This window comes from Amphibalanus amphitrite, unplaced genomic scaffold (assembly GCF_019059575.1).
Source record: "Amphibalanus amphitrite isolate SeventyFive unplaced genomic scaffold, NRLGWU_Aamphi_draft 000614F_arrow, whole genome shotgun sequence".
Lineage (NCBI taxonomy): Eukaryota > Metazoa > Arthropoda > Thecostraca > Balanomorpha > Balanidae > Amphibalanus > Amphibalanus amphitrite.
Genome location: NW_024882108.1, coordinates 235134 through 252617, shown reverse-complemented (window position 1 = coordinate 252617; position 17484 = coordinate 235134). Strand labels below are relative to the sequence as shown.

The 17484-nt window shown below is 50.3% G+C and overlaps 1 protein-coding gene across 2 annotated transcripts in view; it reads left to right on the top strand.

The window, feature by feature from the left end:
* Positions 1 to 2717: 2717 nt before the first annotated feature.
* The window catches only part of LOC122363295 (protein amnionless-like), a 21165-nt gene continuing 6398 nt past the window's right edge, over positions 2718 to 17484 (top strand). The window contains exons 1-2 of one of the 2 annotated variants that reach the window (XM_043332389.1): positions 2718 to 3076; positions 17283 to 17419. In XM_043332389.1, coding sequence (XP_043188324.1) covers positions 2758 to 3076; positions 17283 to 17419 — 456 coding nt within the window. In that variant the 5' untranslated portion in view covers positions 2718 to 2757. Of the gene's footprint in view, positions 3077 to 15972; positions 16297 to 17282; positions 17420 to 17484 lie in introns of those variants that run through there. The other variant, XM_043332390.1, reaches the window with a different exon arrangement.

Genomic DNA, 17484 nt, shown 5'->3' with positions numbered 1-17484 from the left:
GCCCATTCCAAATACGCCCTCCAAATACGGTTGGAGGGCTCCCTCGGGCGCCCTCCAACCACATTTGTAGGCTGTAGCTCTCTAAGCGTAACGGTGGTCGCCTATGTAAGCCGCTGTCCTGTAAATAAGCGCCCTCTCACCCGAAGGCGCCCTCCTGTAGGTTGCCACCCTGCTACACATTGCCGCCCTTCTGCTGATCGGCGTCCTCATAATTATTGGCGCTCTCCTACCTATTGCGCCCTCATGTGAAATTTTGAAGGCCGCCTTTCTCCCTTTTGGCACCCTCTTGTTCAGTGCCGCCCTCCTACCTATTGGTTCCCTAGTCCTTCCTGTTGAATGTTAATCGGGGCCCTTCTCCTATTGGCGCCCTCGTGTAGATCGCCGCCCTCCTAACCACTGGCACCCTCCTGTTGATCACCGCCCTCCTATCCACTGGCACCTTCCTGTTGACCAGCGCCCTCCGCACAGACGCCCTCCTGTTCGTGTCATCCTCTTGAGCAAAGGCGCCCTCCTCACCATTGCCACCCCCATTTTAATCGTCACCCTTCCGCTCATTGGCGACTTCCAGTTGATGACCGCCCTCCCACCTATTGGCGACCTCTTGTTGATCGCCACCCTCCTATTGGTGCTCTCCTGTTCCTCGCCACCCTCTTACCTGGTGGCGCCCTCCTGTTGATTGTTGATCGGCGCCCTCCTACCTATTGGTGCCCTCCTGTTGATCGCTGCCCTTCTATCCATTCCATTGGCGCCCTCCTGCTGCTCGCCAACTTCCTACCTATCGGTGCCCTACTGTCGAAACTCGGGATGTTGATCGGGGCTCTTCTACCTATTAGTGCCCTCCTGTGGATCGCAGCCCTTCTACCTATTGGCAACATCCGTTGATCGCTGCCCTCCTATCATTTATTTACTCCTTTGGCATGTTTTTCAACTTAGTCGTTCTATTGCACATAGTTGATGTCTTGCCTGTGAAAACTGCCACAAATGAACGTGCATTCAGCACAATGAATGAAGTATCTATACCTACCAAAACTATCTACGCTCTACGATGCATAAAACACGTCTTTGGTCTTAACGGATTGATCCTACTTTACGTGCATCATGGCATCTATATGGATTACGATTAAGTAGTGTCAACAGGTTCGGGCGCAACAGCAGGCATCTGAAGTTTCGGTGATTGAAACGCGTATTTGGAATTTCCGACCTCGACGAGCGTCTGTGGTAGAAAACCACCACTTTGGTAGGGGAAACTACTGCTGTCTGCTACCGTTTGCACTGCATGTCTCGCTGTAGTTGCGACCGATTGCGACATCTATGCTTAGCGATATACGTACTTTATAATTTACGTACTTTTTCGATGCGTATTTTCTTCCTTGACGTAGGTACTTTTGTCTAGGTATACGTACTTTGTACTGTACGTACCTACCTCTGCGATACCTACGCCTACTTCCGTCCTTGACGTACTTATTCCATACGTACTTTATACTCGACGTACTTTTGAAACTGGTTATGTGGGTACACTATGCATCTGTGAGAAGGCTATGAAGGCTGGTCTGAGGTAATTTGGATGATGTTTACGCATCTCGCGCTCCGGTATCAATCCGATACGGTGATCTGGTGCGTAGATATGCCACCGCCAATAAACTTTTATACATCGACACCCATGAGCCAAGCTTTCTGTACAGTTTGTGTGGCAGCGGCCCGACCAAACCTTAGGTATTTTTTACACCTTCAAATTTGGTAAAAGAGCGAGAGGAGCTTTGAACAGTGATCGTATAAAAGGCGTGCCTAAAAAGCGGAGGAAAAGGTTGTTTTCAAAAATTTCGCGCGCCTTCGGTGTAGGATATTGAAGTCTATGCTATCGCTGTTTGACGGACCTGCAGTGACAAAGTCAATGTGCTCGCTATTTGACGCAGGGTATATTGAGTGAAGGGTAGGACGAACTTTGGTAGGAATTTCTAGTATAACTACTAGAAAACCTACTATATGTGGTCGGAACTAGCAAAAAGTTAGTTCAAACTAGAATATGGTAGCGCTTATGGTCGGCAGTCGTGACGCGCACGTGACATTCATTTCTTAAATTTCTTAAATAACAGGTTTTAGGGGCCGATTAGTGGGCAGATACATTCAATTAGCTATTAATAATTGATTATGCAAACATTCAAGAATCTACATCATTCAATTCTAGCCAAAATCACGCGGCGCTCCCAAGATTCGAACTCACGACCCTCGGATCCGTAGCCCGATACGCTACCGACTGCGCTACCGAGGACCGCGCGCCGACGATCGGAGAGGCGGATCGCGGGTGCTGGCGTGCAGAGAAATCTTTACCCTGTACGCCGTAGAAGATCGGCTGGGTTTCGTGAAAAATGGTAGAAGAATTGTCGAAAGAAAATTCATCGATCTATCATTTGAGACTAAGAACCATTGATTCCTTCAAAGATTGACCGAGATATCGCTCGCCGAAAACAGGCCATTTAACATGTAAACCCTATGGGCTGGTAGGAAATGTACGCCGTGGAGCAGCAGTGCTACCAACTAACTTCGGCGGGGGCCGATTTGACGCGCGCAGAAGTCTCTTGCACGAGCCACGTGCCGCTCGACTGTAAATGCCTAAAAACCAGTTTGCTGAATAAACATAAAGAGTTAGCAGGGCCAAGAATACAACAATATTGGCGACGAGGTAAATTTAATTTTGTAATGCCCACTTTGACTTGCTGAGTAACGTAAAGCCCACGCCCGCATAAAGCCGCGCAAGACATGGCTGGCCCTGCGCTGGAATTGCCGCAGTTTGATGTAACAAGGCCCGATGAGTGGCCAAGATGGCTTCGCAGACTCGAAAATATGTGCTTGGCCATGGGAGTTGAAGCCCCAGCGCGCAAAAAGGCCTATCTCCTACATTTTGCAGGCCCTGCAGTTTTTGATCTGCATGAAACGCTGCCAGCCCCAGCTACCGCTGATGAGACGCCGCCACTGGATGAATATCAGCTTGCTTGCAAGCAGCTGAGTGCCTATTTTGTGCCCCAGAAGAACATCGATTATGAGTGTGATGTTTTTCGTCAAACTCTCCAGATGGAAGGTGAGTCAATTGATGCTTTCGTAGCCCGATTGCGTCAGCGGGCTAGCACTTGTGAATTTGCGGATTCAGCCAGGGAAATCAGGCAACAGCTGATTGCGGGAGTCAGGGACCCCAGGGTAAGGGAGAAAGCCCTGCAGCAGAGAATGACCCTGGAAAACTTGCATTCGTTTGCAAGGGGCCTGGAACAGGCAAGAGCACAGGCCCGTGCCATTGAGGCACACCATCAAAGCCGGTTCACCAGTCTGCCTCCTGTAAAAGCACAGAACAAGGTCGAAAGCAAAAGAAATCTCACTGGCAAGCCCCGTGTCCAAGAGACAAAAGAAAGATGTTCAAGATGTCACAGCCCAAAACATCAGCACTGGGAATGTCCATTCAAGAACGAGACCTGCTACCAATGTGGTCGGCGGGGCCACACAAAGGTGGCCTGTCGTAACAAGGAGCCACAGGCTACGCCAAGGAAAAATCCCAGTCATGGTCGGCATGGCAAAGTCAAATGCATGAGCCAACAACAGGAAGTGAGTCAAACTCAGCAAGACAGCCCAACTGATGAGTACGTCATGCAAATCCGCCTGCCTGTGAACAAGACAGAAGTCAGAGAAAATGAACCACTTGTCACAGCAGTGAACATGGACGACAGAACAGTCCAGATGGAAGTGGACACAGGAGCAGCAGTCACAGTGATGTCAGAACAGCTGTTCCACAAGCTGTGGCCAACAAGAAAACTCGACAAGTCCAGCCAACGACTGAAGACCTTCACTGGAGAGCCAATTCCAGTTGTTGGTCAAGTCGATGTGAAGGTGCTCGCTCAAGATGAAGTGGTGCACCTGCCACTCCTGGTAGTGGGAGGTGAAGGCAAGCCCCTGCTAGGTCGCAACTGGCTGTCAAAGGTGCGACTGAACTGGCAGGCCATCTTCCAGGTGAAAGCCTCACTGGAAGAAAAAGCACAAGAGCTCCTGAGAAAGTTCCCCAACCTGACCAAAGAAGAGTTGGGAAAAGCCAACACAGAAGCACACCTGGAAATCAACCCAGATGTAAAGCCAGTGTTCTGTAAACCAAGATCGGTGCCTCTGGCCCTGCGTCCTCTCGTCGAGAAGGAACTGGATCGTCAAATCGAAGCAGGAATACTGAAGCCCTGCAAATCTGCACAGTGGGCGGCACCACTGGTAACCATCATGAAACCAGATGGCAAATCTGTTCGCCTGTGTGGAAGCTACAACCTCACAGTAAACCGAGCAAGCCAACTGGAGCAGTATCCATTGCCCAAAGTGGATGAGCTCCTGACACATCTGGCTGGAGGTGAAAAGTTTTCAGTGATTGATCTGGAACAAGCCTACCTACAGGTTCCGCTGTCTGAAGCCAGCCAGAAATACACCACAGTCAACACACATAAAGGACTTTTCACGGCTACCAGACTGGTGTATGGGATCAGCAGCGGCCCTGCTATCTTTCAGCGCCACATTGAAACACTACTGGCTGGTATTCCCAACACCACTGTGTTTCTGGATGACATTTGCGTCACAGGCAAAGATGATGCCACACACCTTGCAAACTTGGAAGAGGTGCTCAAAAGGCTTGAGCAGGAAAACCTTCGAATCAACCCGAAGAAGTGCCGGTGGGCGCTGCCGGAGGTATCCTACCTCGGCCTGCGCATCAACAAAAACGGCCTGCAGCCGTCAGACCAAAAAGTGGCAGCCGTGAGAGATGCACCAAGTCCAGGGAACGTCGGACAACTGAGGACGTACCTTGGCATGCTGAACCACTTCAGTCGCTTCTGCCCGAAGCTAAGTGGTGTGGCAGCACCGTTGTACGCTCTCTTGAAGAAGGACGTCGTGTGGCGATGGGGTACCCAAGAAGAAGCCGCTTTCAAGGCGACCAAAGCTCTTCTCTGTGAAGCCCCCTGTCTGGCTCACTTTGATGCAAGTGCACCCGTCGTCGTATCAGCAGATGCAAGCTCGTACGGCCTGGGAGCCGTGCTATCCCAGGGTGATCAACCAGTCGCCTACGCGTCCCGCACACTAAACCAAGCCGAGAAAAACTACAGTCAGATTGATCGCGAAGGCCTGGCCCTGGTCTTTGCTGTCAAACGCTTCCACAGCTTCCTATACGGAAGGCCCTTCATGCTAAGGACCGATCACAAGCCCCTCCTGGGACTCCTCAGCAAGAACAAAAACCTTCCAGATGCCGTCCCACCTCGGATGGTGAGATGGAAAGTTACCCTGGATGCCTACCAGTATCACCTGGTACACACGCCTGGGAATGCTGGTCAACACGCAGCAGCAGATGCTCTCAGCCGCCTACCACAGTCCGAGATGGTGGCTCAGTCGGCAGTGACCCCGCTCATGGAAGTCGTCAAGATGCTGGAAGCCGACGACGCATTGGTAACTGTCGATGCTGTCCGAGAGTGGACCCGAAGAGACCCAGTGCTCTCGGAAGTTCTGCACTACACTCGACATGGATGGCCCAAGTCGGCAGAAGTGTCACCAGCGCTTCTACCGTACCACACTCGCCAAACAGAGCTGAGTGTCCACAATGGGTGCCTGCTTTGGGGATGTCGGGTGGTCGTTCCGCCATCCTGTCGACAGAGCACCCTTCGACTGCTTCATGCAGGGCATCCTGGTATCTGCACCATGAAACGCCGAGCCCGCAGTCAGATCTGGTGGCCTGGAATGGATTCTGACATCTCAGAGCTCACCAAAGTCTGTGATGCATGTCAGATGCATCAAACCGCCGCACCAAAAGTGCCGTCTCGACCATGGAAGTATCCCGATGCTCCGTGGCAAAGAGTTCATGTCGATTACGCCGGACCTGTTGACGGGAAGATGCTCCTGATCGTGATCGACGCTCACAGCAAGTGGCCTGACGTCTGGATCACCAGCAACGTCAGCACGAGAACGACAATTGATCATCTTCGAATGACGTTCGCCACGCATGGACTTCCAGAAGTCATCGTAAGCGACAACGGTGGCTGCTTTACCAGCAAGGAGTTCAGCGAGTTCACCAGCAGCAACGGTATCCGCCACGTCTTCACCCCTCCGCTGCATCCTGCCTCTAATGGACAAGCGGAAAACATGGTGAAACTGGTGAAGACCGGAATCAAGAAGCAAAGCCCAGCTCCTCTGCACACGAAGCTCCAGAGGTGGCTGTTCCAGTACCGCAACACGCCACATACCAGTACGGGGAAGTCACCGGCGGAAATGCTGTTTCGCCGCGCACCCAGAACCCATCTCACGCTGCTCCACCCGTCGGAAGAGCGGAGGAACTACGACAGTTCAGCTGGTGGTGCTGCTAGCCGAGCGTTCCGCACAGGTGATGCCGTTTACATCACAGAAGTGACGGACTCAGCCTACAAGTGGCTACCAGGCACGGTTCTGGATGTATGTGGACCGTCCTGCAGAGTCCTCCTCCAAGATGGCCGGCAATTCCGCCGCCATTTGGACCACATTCGTGCTCGGTACACGTCTGGTGAGAACGGGCTGCACCAGGATTGAACCTCAAGTGACCTGCCTCGGCATCCGTTGGTGACCGCACCCCGCCGCACGGTGACGCCACCAACAGTCATCGGAGGGTGGCCGGAGTCGCCGCCAGCAGTCGGCCTCCCCAGTCGTTACGGCTGCACCTGCGGAAGTTTCTCTTCCCGCGCCCAACTCGGACGCGGCGCCAGCGGCTGAGGTGCAGGATCCGGTGACACCTACTCAACGATCGCGAGCCGGAAAGCCCGCGATGCTACCGCCGGGAGAGACGAGTGTGCGAGCTGGAAAGCCCGCGATGCCGCCACCGGGAGAGACGAGCGTTCGTCCAGTGCGCAGTCGGCGTCCGCCTGACCGCTTGAACCTGTGAGAAGTGACGAGCTCTCGCCCAGGCAAAGTCGGCGTCTGCCGAACCGTTTAAACTTGTAAGAGTTTGTGTTCAAGTGTACTGTGTAAGCGCCGTTGGATGCTCATTGTCATGGTGAGCTCAGTTTGCCCTTGCAGTTTTAGCCTGTCTATCTAGGAGGGAGGAGTGTAGGATATTGAAGTCTATGCTATCGCTGTTTGACGGACCTGCAGTGACAAAGTCAATGTGCTCGCTATTTGACGCGCGCAGAAGTCTCTTGCACGAGCCACGTGCCGCTCGACTGTAAATGCCTAAAAACCAGTTTGCTGAATAAACATAAAGAGTTAGCAGGGCCAAGAATACAACATTCGGCGCAGCATTTCAAGAACACTTGACCTTTTGTGACCTGAAGTATAAAGAATACACACGATGCAAAATCAATGCAGCACGACCTATACGAGGTTACGCAAAAAAAAAACTGGTGGCATGGTAAAAAGCGCCTCCCAACCCCCCAACCCCCACTGAGCGATTTTTTATCTCGCGACCGTATGGCGCCCTCCTTGGGTGAGGTGGCGCCCTCCAAACCCTTGGCCCCCCTTCGCGATTTTCTAAATACGCCGCTGCGTTGGTGTCACAGTTCGCTGACGCCATCCAAAAATGCCTGCCTTTATGAAATGTCAGATGGATGATAACAACGAATTAACGCCAAGGGTTTCCTTGAGTGTCGTTTGATAACATCGCTGACGTTATGGTTATAAATGGCTTGTTAGGTTATATTGGTTCATTTCTTTTCTTACGAAAATGCAGTAGAATTCGCTTAATAAATCCTCGGATAATAAATCCAGCCGCTTATTCTGGCCACTTGAGCTGTTCACGGATTTCTCTATAGAAGCATAACTGACTTCGGCTAATAAAGCTACCGCACAAATCCAAAAGGCCGTGTCACCAAGGTGGATTTATTAAGCGGATTCTACTGTAGCTACTGTCAAGTGTTATATAGCCGGCGCGCGGTGGCCCTGCACCGATCACTGATGATGATCCGCTGCTGGCGCCGTCACCAGCCTGTGTCCGCTGCGCGCGGTGGCCCCGCACCGATCCAATGTCCCCGCACGTGTCTCTGGTCGCCGGACTTCCCGACCTTGGTGGCGGCTAATGGTCGCCGCAGCCCCGGTCGGTGCAGCGAATTAGTGCACATATTTCGACCCACTGAAGCGCGCTCTTCGAAAAATCCGCCACCAAAACGCCGCTGTTAAGCCGTGCTTGTTGGAAAAGCATCCCACAAAACCAATGTCTCCGAAGTGGGGTGACAGCTGACGGCGGGATTTAAACACCCGCACCCCAGCCCAGTGAGCCATCCCACATGGTGCTGTGGGGATCTCAACACCCGCACCCCAGCCCAGCGAGCCATCCCACACGGCGCTGTGAAGCACCACTGATACGGCTCTCGTTTCCTTGTGTTTATTTCAATAGTTTTATCCGCTCGGGCAGTGCGTTTTTATACCTTTTGGCTGGTCGTTCGATATGTTTTTATTAGTGAAACTTTTGAAAGATTAAGCTTAATTGCCTTTTCGAAACAGTTTATACCCAAAACATGCTAGAGATAATATCTAATAAGAGCCTCAAACCCTCCTGGTCATGTAAACGCATGGCCAAAAATAGGCGGAGTGCGAAATTTCAAATTTACCCAACTAAGCTGAGTGAGAAGCCCAAACAAATTCGAGCCCAATAAGGTGCTAATAAGCTATGAAAAGACGTTTTAGGCTAAAATGCGTATGCAAACAGATACAAAACGATTAGGTACTAATAACGAGTCCCTGCAGACTATTAATTAGCAAATCGATACAATTAGGGCATCGTTGGAACAAATATTTAAACGGCAGGCGATGGTGTTGGTGACATGAAAACAGCGATGTGACAGCTCTCAGGGATCGTATAACCGCCCGCGGTCACTGCGCATGGCCGGCTGACTTATGTAACCGTCCACGGTGATCAGGGAAGTTCGCCGTAAGCTGATTGACGCTCCGCAGTTACGCGTCCCATTATAGGCACCGAACCGCCGTGACAGAGCCTCCTTTTACGGGTGTGCTCAGCTGATTCAGCCGCGCAGGTATGTCGGATATTGATGGCCATTGGATAGGATTTTAAAGACGGCGCACCTTGATGTGCTCACGTATGCGAATATTCACATTTCGCTGCTGGTGGCAATAGGGTAGGGGAGACTGGGGCAAAGTGGCCATCCGGGGCAAAGTGGCCACCCGGGGCAAAGTGGCCACCCCGCGTTTAGTCCTCCACAGCTGGCATCAACTCAAGTTTTTAGATGTGAGTTATAGTCCTCTTCGGGTCGCTCGAATGAGCCACACCGGGGCTTCCGGCCCACCGTCGTTGCTACCTGACACACGAAAACGCACTATTGCTCAGTTTACCAACTAGGGAAAGTGGGGTAAGGAGTAAGACGGCCACCGTAACCATAGAGCCATTTTTTCGACTCCTTATAAATCACACGAGGACATGAAAGTGAGCGAAAACGATCCTAAGACATTTGGCCTCCAATTGCCAGACAAGAAGACCTGGAGCTGATACAGCAAACTCATTGCAGCTATCCTCGCAAACCATTGCAAAAGACCGAATTACCTCACCCCATGGGGTAAAACGGCCATATGGGTAGGGTAAGACGGGCAACCATCTTCACAGCTGACAATAAATGCCCAATGCTAACGGCACTGGTGGCCTCAAGTGCTTTGGAAAGCGTTGTATAGTGTATACCGTAAAGTATATATTTGTGTATACATAAGTGTATATTTGAAACGGATTTTACAGTTTTGGGCCTCTCCCTTCAAAACGCCCCGGCCCTGCAGCGCCGGGGCGCTCACTTGGAGCACATTGTGGAGCGTCAGTAAAACACACACTGTACTAAAAGTATTCGTAGTGAAGACTTGATTCTTAAGAATCAAGATGGTGGATGGTGCTACAATTGGTGGATGTCTGCTACATATAGGTGTGACCTAAATTGGGCGAAGTTTGGTGATGATCTGAATAAAACTTCCGAAGTTATTCGAACTTTGGTGATGACCACTTTTTTGTGTCACCCTGTATTATTTCATTTCGCTTTGCCAGGAAGTGATGTTTTCACCTGCTCGGTGTTCATAGCACAATAGGCAGACATGTGTTGTGTCTGCATGATTTGGCTGTCACAGCTAGATGGAATTTGCTCTGTTTTCAAGATTTGTCAGCTTCTAAAGAGCGCAGTATTAGCGTTGTTCGAAGAAGTCCGCTCTGAAAACCCACGAGCGCAGCAGCAGGTGCACCACCTCTGGCAGATGTCGGCCTTTCCACCGTCTCCCATTGCTCGCCAGACGGTCAGGTCGGACTGGTTTCGGGCTGGAACGACAAGGTCAACACAACGGTGAACGGTGCTGCCAATGACGCAATATACACAGTGCCATCTGAGATTATCCATCTCTGATCGAAGTGTTACGCTGAGGTCTGAGGGAGTAGGGTCAGAATGTAGAGGTCTATGGTCAGAGTTATTTTAGTTTGATTCATTGTCACATGAATCGCGAGCCCTCACAACGCGCCTTCTGAGTTCTGAGTCGCTGACTCTGCTACTGTCATTAGCAGCAAGTCTCACAATGGTTAGATGTGTAAGTGTTAACCCGCGCCCCGTATGGGGAGGGTGAAACGCCTCGCCCCTGTATTTTCCGTGGATATCTCCTAAACAACTGCAGATATCGTCACCAAACTTTCGGGACCCTTCCGGGCATCAATTTTACACATTGTGACAAAATATTTTTCCAGAGGCTATGATAGGTTGGCCACAAATGACGTCACAATTACGTCATGTTCTGCCATTCTCGACCCAAAAAGGTTTCGCGGGAAGAGCTGTCAGGCCTACATGGCTTTGAAGATACACTGTAGGTACACAAAAAATGTGTAGTCATGAAAGGTGTAGAATTTACACGGCTATAAACTGCTATCTCGGATTTGTGAATTTTCTGGATTAAAAAACGTACCTATTTTTGCATATAATAGCCAAAAAATCCCCCCCAAAAATGGAAGTTCCAAAAAGGGAATACATATGATAGTCCCTACCGTGTTCTATCCACATCACAAATTTGAGATTGATACCTACCTCTTTTTGGCCAATTTATAGCGAAAAAAAAACTGCAAAATTGATGACATCTAATTTTCAAACTCAATTTTCAGCGATTCTAGGTCACGTAGTGCAACACAAAGACCCCATTAGACTCTCTGTGAAGAGCTGCATCGAATCGTTACCCATTTTATGCAAAATATCAACTTTGAACTTTGACCTATTTTGACCTGACTTGACCTGATTTTTACCAGAACATAACCTAAACTGACCCCAAAGGTCGCCTGACCCACATAATCGTATTTACCGTGTAAAATGGACCATGAAACTTGTATCACACGACATTTTCATATTGTTGCTCTTAGTGACCTGACCTTTGTGACCTGACCTGGTATCAGTGACCTCAACTAGCAAAATATTTGTTTGACGAACAATAATTTACCGATGATTTTCAATAGCATGCCTTTAACTCGATTTTACAACACATTTCTTGAAATACCTGTAAACCGTGAAAATGCGACCTTTGACCTGACCTGTGACGTCATCGGTTGGGCCGAGGCCAATGAAACTGGGTCACAAGGTAGTTCTCCGGTGGGGCTATCGAACACCGTCTGAGTTTTGAAAATCGGCCGGTAACTTTCCGAGATCTTAGGACGGCCGAAACGCCCCCCTCCCCCTTACGGGTAGGTAATAGCCGTTTTCACGACGGCCATCTGGCACACATTTGGTGCACATCTGGTACAGATTATGTAGGTGCAGATTTGGTCAAATCAGGTTCAGTGTGTCTCTTAGCAGCTATCAGCTAGGGTTGCACTAATTGCTTATATGCCTGCTTTGTCATATTATCAGAGAGCATCATCGATTAAAACACTGAAATTAATTCATAGAATGAAGATATTTGCTGTACCTAAAAGAAATTAGGTGCAGATTTGGTCAAATCAGGTGCGTTCGCCGGATAGGGATAGCCCGTCGTGAAAACGGCTAATATGGTCGTTTGATCGCCCTACTTTGATCGTAGGTTAATGTAGCTAATGTATGGTACCTTAAAGTAAACAGATGGACGCTTTCTTTTATCATGCCTGATCGGATGTGCTGTACTTTCTTCTTGGTAGGTAGGTACGGTATTTGTCTCGATACCTATGATCGTATAGCCCGCGCCGGGCCGGGGGGTGTTTGAACACCCCTCCCCTGCGGTTTTTCGCAGATATCTCAAAAACGGCGGCGCGGAGCGCCGCCGTTTTTGGCACACCTGTTCGTGCATCTTTACCGCACATGTTATGGAAATTTCAGACCCAGGTCACCTTAGGTCAGGTCACCAGGTCACGCCAAGTGACCTCACCTCAGAAAAAATAAGAATGCTCGTCATAGCTACACCGATTGATTGATTGCCTTGAAACTTTCAGCGATTGATTAGAGCAACATTATCTATAAAATGTTTATCTCGGAATTTTGATATCGGTGACCTAAGGTCAGGTCAATTTTGCGACCTCTCCATTATAGGTAAGTCAATGTGAGAAAATTGAAAAGCGTCTGTTTTGCACGAACGCTATTCTAGACACTCTCAAACATCGAGATGTAGGTAAAATGGACACACTGAACCGGAAAATTGCAACTGTGACCCCTCGTTATGTCCCCGAGGTCATCTCAGGTCACGAACAGAATCTAACAGTTTTTCGCTAATTACTTCTGATAGAGACGTGCTAGAGCGCTGAAAACGCCTTAGATGTGTTCGGCTCGACGTTGCGGATCGACTGATATGCAACATGACCTTTTCCGGTCAGGTCATGACCTTGACCTGAGGTCAAATTTTCAAGTTGACCTTTCAAGGTCAAATTATAGTTCATTCGACGCGTCTTGACAAGAGGAACACGATGGTGGCAAAAGTAATGTCGTGGCTCTTTTGAGTCAAAAGTTATTGCCGAAAAAACGTTTTTCGTAAAAACGGCTATTTTTGGAGTTTTTGCCCTCTGGAGGCTAAACCGTTGACCTGAGGTCAAATCTGAGACCACTACTCAGAAAGGTCTGTAAAAGGGCTATCGAATGCGCTTTTCCGCGGCGCTGTAGCTCTATCGGTTCCGGAGATAGCCGTTGGCAGTTTCCAAAATGTTGAAATAGTGGACATTTGACCTTTGGTGACCTCTGGTGACCTGACCTTTGACCTGACCCAAAAAATGACCGAAGTGTTTTCGTCCTTATTTTGGACTTTCTTTCGAGTGCCGGGCTTACCGCGTGTCGCTACGTGGCCCAGGAGCCGAGTTAGAGGCGGGGGGGGGGGGGGGGGGTTCAGACAGCCCCCCCCGGCCCGGCGCGGAATCTCAGAGCACCGGCCCGGCGCGGGATAGTTTTCTTTGTGCAGTCAAACTCATGAAGAGCTACATGAGGCGCATCGCATCCTATGCATTTCGATGCCAATTTCATGATCCATGGGGCTGAAATTGTTATCTCGACCGCCATAATTCCTCAGTTCCTTATTTTTGTAGGTCTTGCGTCTAGTACCTACCTATCTATAAGTACCTACACTACCTATAGTGTACCTAGGTCACACATTGTCATACCTAAGCGTACCGACTGACGCGCACACGGCGGCGCGGCGCGAAATTCGCCGTTTTGTTTCAGATTACACGATTTTCCGTAGCCTTTTCATTGTGTATTTGTATTCTTTTTTACTTATTTTCAGAGTGTGATTAAAGAGATTTGACTTTCCCATTCATAACCACATCGAATTTTTCTCATACATATGCGAAACAAGTCCATGATATTCCGCACCTGTTATTTGATACCATTAGTTTCGGGCAGCGAAGTGCAATTGTCGGCCGCCAGTCCATTCCACGAGCCCTATGCTTTCGGTCCTTTTAATTCGTGCTTTCGTTGTCATCCCGTGCCGTCAACCCATGACTGTTCCGACAATAGGTACCTATAGGTACGGATCGTCGATTCGTATCGACCATCCGTATGGTCAGTCCGTACTGTCAGTCCGTACCGACCATTTATGTGCCCGTTAAAACCCTCGCCCGCACATGGGGGCGGGTTGCCACCCCCCCCCCCCCCAGGTAGTCTTTCTGCTCTGCACTCAACATTTTTAGAGCTAGAAGGCTGATTGTTCGTATAGCTGCTCCTCTATCCTTTCTTGATGTCCACTGAGAATTTCAAGTTTCTGTGGTTTTTGGTTTCGGAGATATGACCTTGTTTTTCAGGTCATGTCATGACCCAAATGGCCAATTCTCAACATCTTGCGTTGGCTATGGGCCTTGTGAGCTTTTGACGCCTTGATTTCGGCCTTTTTTGCCAGTCTTACCTCCCACCTATCATGGAACATGTTGTTCGACGATGTACAGATGTCAAGGTCAAGGTCAAGGTCAACCTAGGTCATCTAAGATAATTGCGTTTTAGGTAAGCGGAATTTACTTTTTGTGAATTTTTTTGACTGCATTTTTGGTAAAAGCTTCTCAAATCATCATTTCATGTAATATGGACACATAAACAATCGGTGCACACATCAGTATACACACAGACACACACAGACATACAAACACATATAATTGACCTTGACCTGACTTGACCTCAAATGACCTCAGCGGCAAAAACCTGGTCGGGTAGTGTGACAAAGAGGTTCTAGCTGGCTTGGCACCAGAAAACGGCATCGTCATCGGTATATGATAAGCAGCGCACTTGATATCCAACGGTGACCAAAAACAGCAACATTTTTTAGTTTGACCTGACCTGGAAGGTCAATGATTGACCTGAGAAGGTAAAACTGGGTATCATTGGATTCGTCTCTTCCCAAAGAATCTTTTTGGTCCTTACCGCTAAAGTCTATCTCCAACAGGAACGAAATGGCGCGGAGGGGTGGCAACCACCCCCCCCCCCCCCCATGTGCGTTCTAGGATTGGAAAATGGCATGTGCGGGCGAGGGTTAACACGCGCAGTGGAAGGGTTGCGAGTACTACGCCCAGTGGAAGGGGGGCGGATGTCGCCCCCCCCCCTAAGATCTCAGCTCCCACTGGAGCTAGAAAGACGAAATTTGGAGGGTAGGTGGGGGCCATGGGGAACTCTGTTGTGTGTGAATTGTATGACCCTAGGTCAATATCTTCAAGGTCAAATGAGGTCAAATGTGGTCAAATCTGCCATATTAGCGACTTTTTTGCGTTTACACTCCGATAACTCAAAAAGTTACCGGCCGATTTTTTTAATTCTTTCACTATACGAAAGAACAAACATTTGTGAGTATGTATGGTGAATTTCTAGATAATCCAACAATAAATATGGCAGTTAGAAGCCTGCTAAGGGTAAGATGTCGCCGGCTGAAGCGGCATCGGCCGACGCGGGAAACGCGGCAACCACAATTTTGTGTTTACACACTCATAACTCAAGTTGTTACCGGCCGATTTTCAAAATTCTTTGACCATATGATTGCCTGTACATTTCTCAGTCTTCTCACCGAATTTGACGCGAATCTAATATAATCAGCGGTAAGGAGCGCGATGTAAAGACGGAACCGTCCCGCCCCGGCACAGTCTACAATTCAGGCGGCGCGTAACGGCTAGCGCCGGCCGCCGCGCCGCCGCGCCGCCGCGGCGGCAGGATATTTAACTTTACACCGCTATTACTAGAAAAGTTGTGAACCGATTTTCTTGCTTCTTGCACGAGAAGATCCGCAATTCAATTCTGGACAGGTAGCCGAAATTTCACATTCATGTTATGCTTGTGGCGCGAGTTATTGGCGAAAAACAGGAGGGGTGGGCGAAATCCGCCCCCCCCCCTTCCACTGCGCGTGTTAACCCGTGCCGTCGGTCCCAGAGTCCGACTATACGGCTGCGGCTCGGCTCGCTGCGACTCCGACTCTGACTCTAGCCGGTGCAGTGAGGCCGTCCAGGCAGCGGCCGGTGCCGGCCGGCGCCGTGTCACGCCGTCCGTCACCGCCGCGCGGCCTCATATCGTATTACGGGGGACCGCGTGCCGATCTCGCTGGCTACGGCAGTCACCCACGCCGCCCACCGCCGCGCCACCGGTCTCAGTGAACGACACACGTACCCAGCGCTCAGCAAACTGCTCTCCGTGCGCACAGTGTTCCGCGCCAGGACTCCACACAGTGATCGGTCCAGTGCCGCGAGTCAAGGGCTCGACGCCTAGTGCTCATATGCCTATTCTCTGTTCTGCCTATAGCGCCACGCTTCCTTTATAGCCCGGCGCCAGTGTTGAGTGGCCGGTGTCCGGTCGCGGCGTTCGTAAAGGTTCGAGCGGGTCCTTCCTGGCTGTGCGTGAGCTCTCGGTAAGAGGATGTCGTGCGTGGCGCTGGCCGGACTGCTGCTGATATCAGGTAAGGCAGCAGGTCCGGATGCCCCAAGTAATTGTGCCTATCTTTACATAATTCCTCCGCAGAATCCGGATCCGGCTCGGGCGCAATGTTGATCCTATAGTTCGGGTGAAACGTATCTTTAATAATTCCTGCAGGTAAAGACTGAAGCCATTTAGATATGAACGGTAGCATTTTGCACCGTGCACGCAACCTAATTCGATTCGATATGCCCAACTGAACATCGGCGACGCCCTGCACCACGCTTTTGAAACTTCGCTGAACAGGTATCAGCGACTGACAGTGGGTTCATTGGACGTTACTCGCCTGTCACCCCCCCCCCCCCCCGTTCCGCGTGGTTCTTCCCCTGGCGTTGCTATGCAGTGTAAAACAATTCATTTTTCAAAGTCGTTTAGTTTTATTTAAACCGATAGCCGAGAAAAGATGGCCTTTCGTCAATTTTGGTTGATGCGGGAGAGGCAAATCCTCCAAATGCCATCCTACGCTTTCCGTCGAAGAACAGGTTTCGAAAACAATCTCTTGTCATTATCTAATATTTCTTCGTCACCCTGCTTGGAAGTAGTTAAATGGAAGTATGTATAATACCTTGTGTCATGCGTTTCATTTCACAGGGCGCGTGGCGTCCGCATAAATGACGAATTCGCCTATCTTGTAATAAGGAGCAAGTCTTATATCATGTGTAGGTATAGCATATTTCGTGAATCCCCTGAGATGCCTACCTTCACCATGGAATGACCGATCACGCTCGTTAACAAGTGACGGTTGATGAAATATCCCTCAGCTATTTGTCGTAGACTGTAGACTGACCGTCCGCTCTCCCCCGCACCCGGTATCGTGTTCCAGCGGCCCCTCAGCTATTTGTCGTAGACTGTAGACTGACCGTCCGCTCTCCCCCGCACCCGGTATCGTGTTCCAGCGGCCCCTCAGCTATTTGGCGTAGACTGTAGACTGACCGTCCGCTCTCCCCCGCTCCCGGTATCGTGTTCCAGCGACGCTGGTACCGTCGCCGGTCTGCGCCTCGCTGAAGGTGTGGGGCCGCCAGCTCAGCATGGACTCGCAGCGCGACTGGGTGGGCGGTCGGCGGCCGTGCGCTGGTCAGGTGGCCCTCCTGTCCGACGGCCTGGCGGTGAGAACTGAGTACCTGCTGAACACTGTGGCCGTGTCCTCACTCCTCGGTCCTGGCTCCTTCCG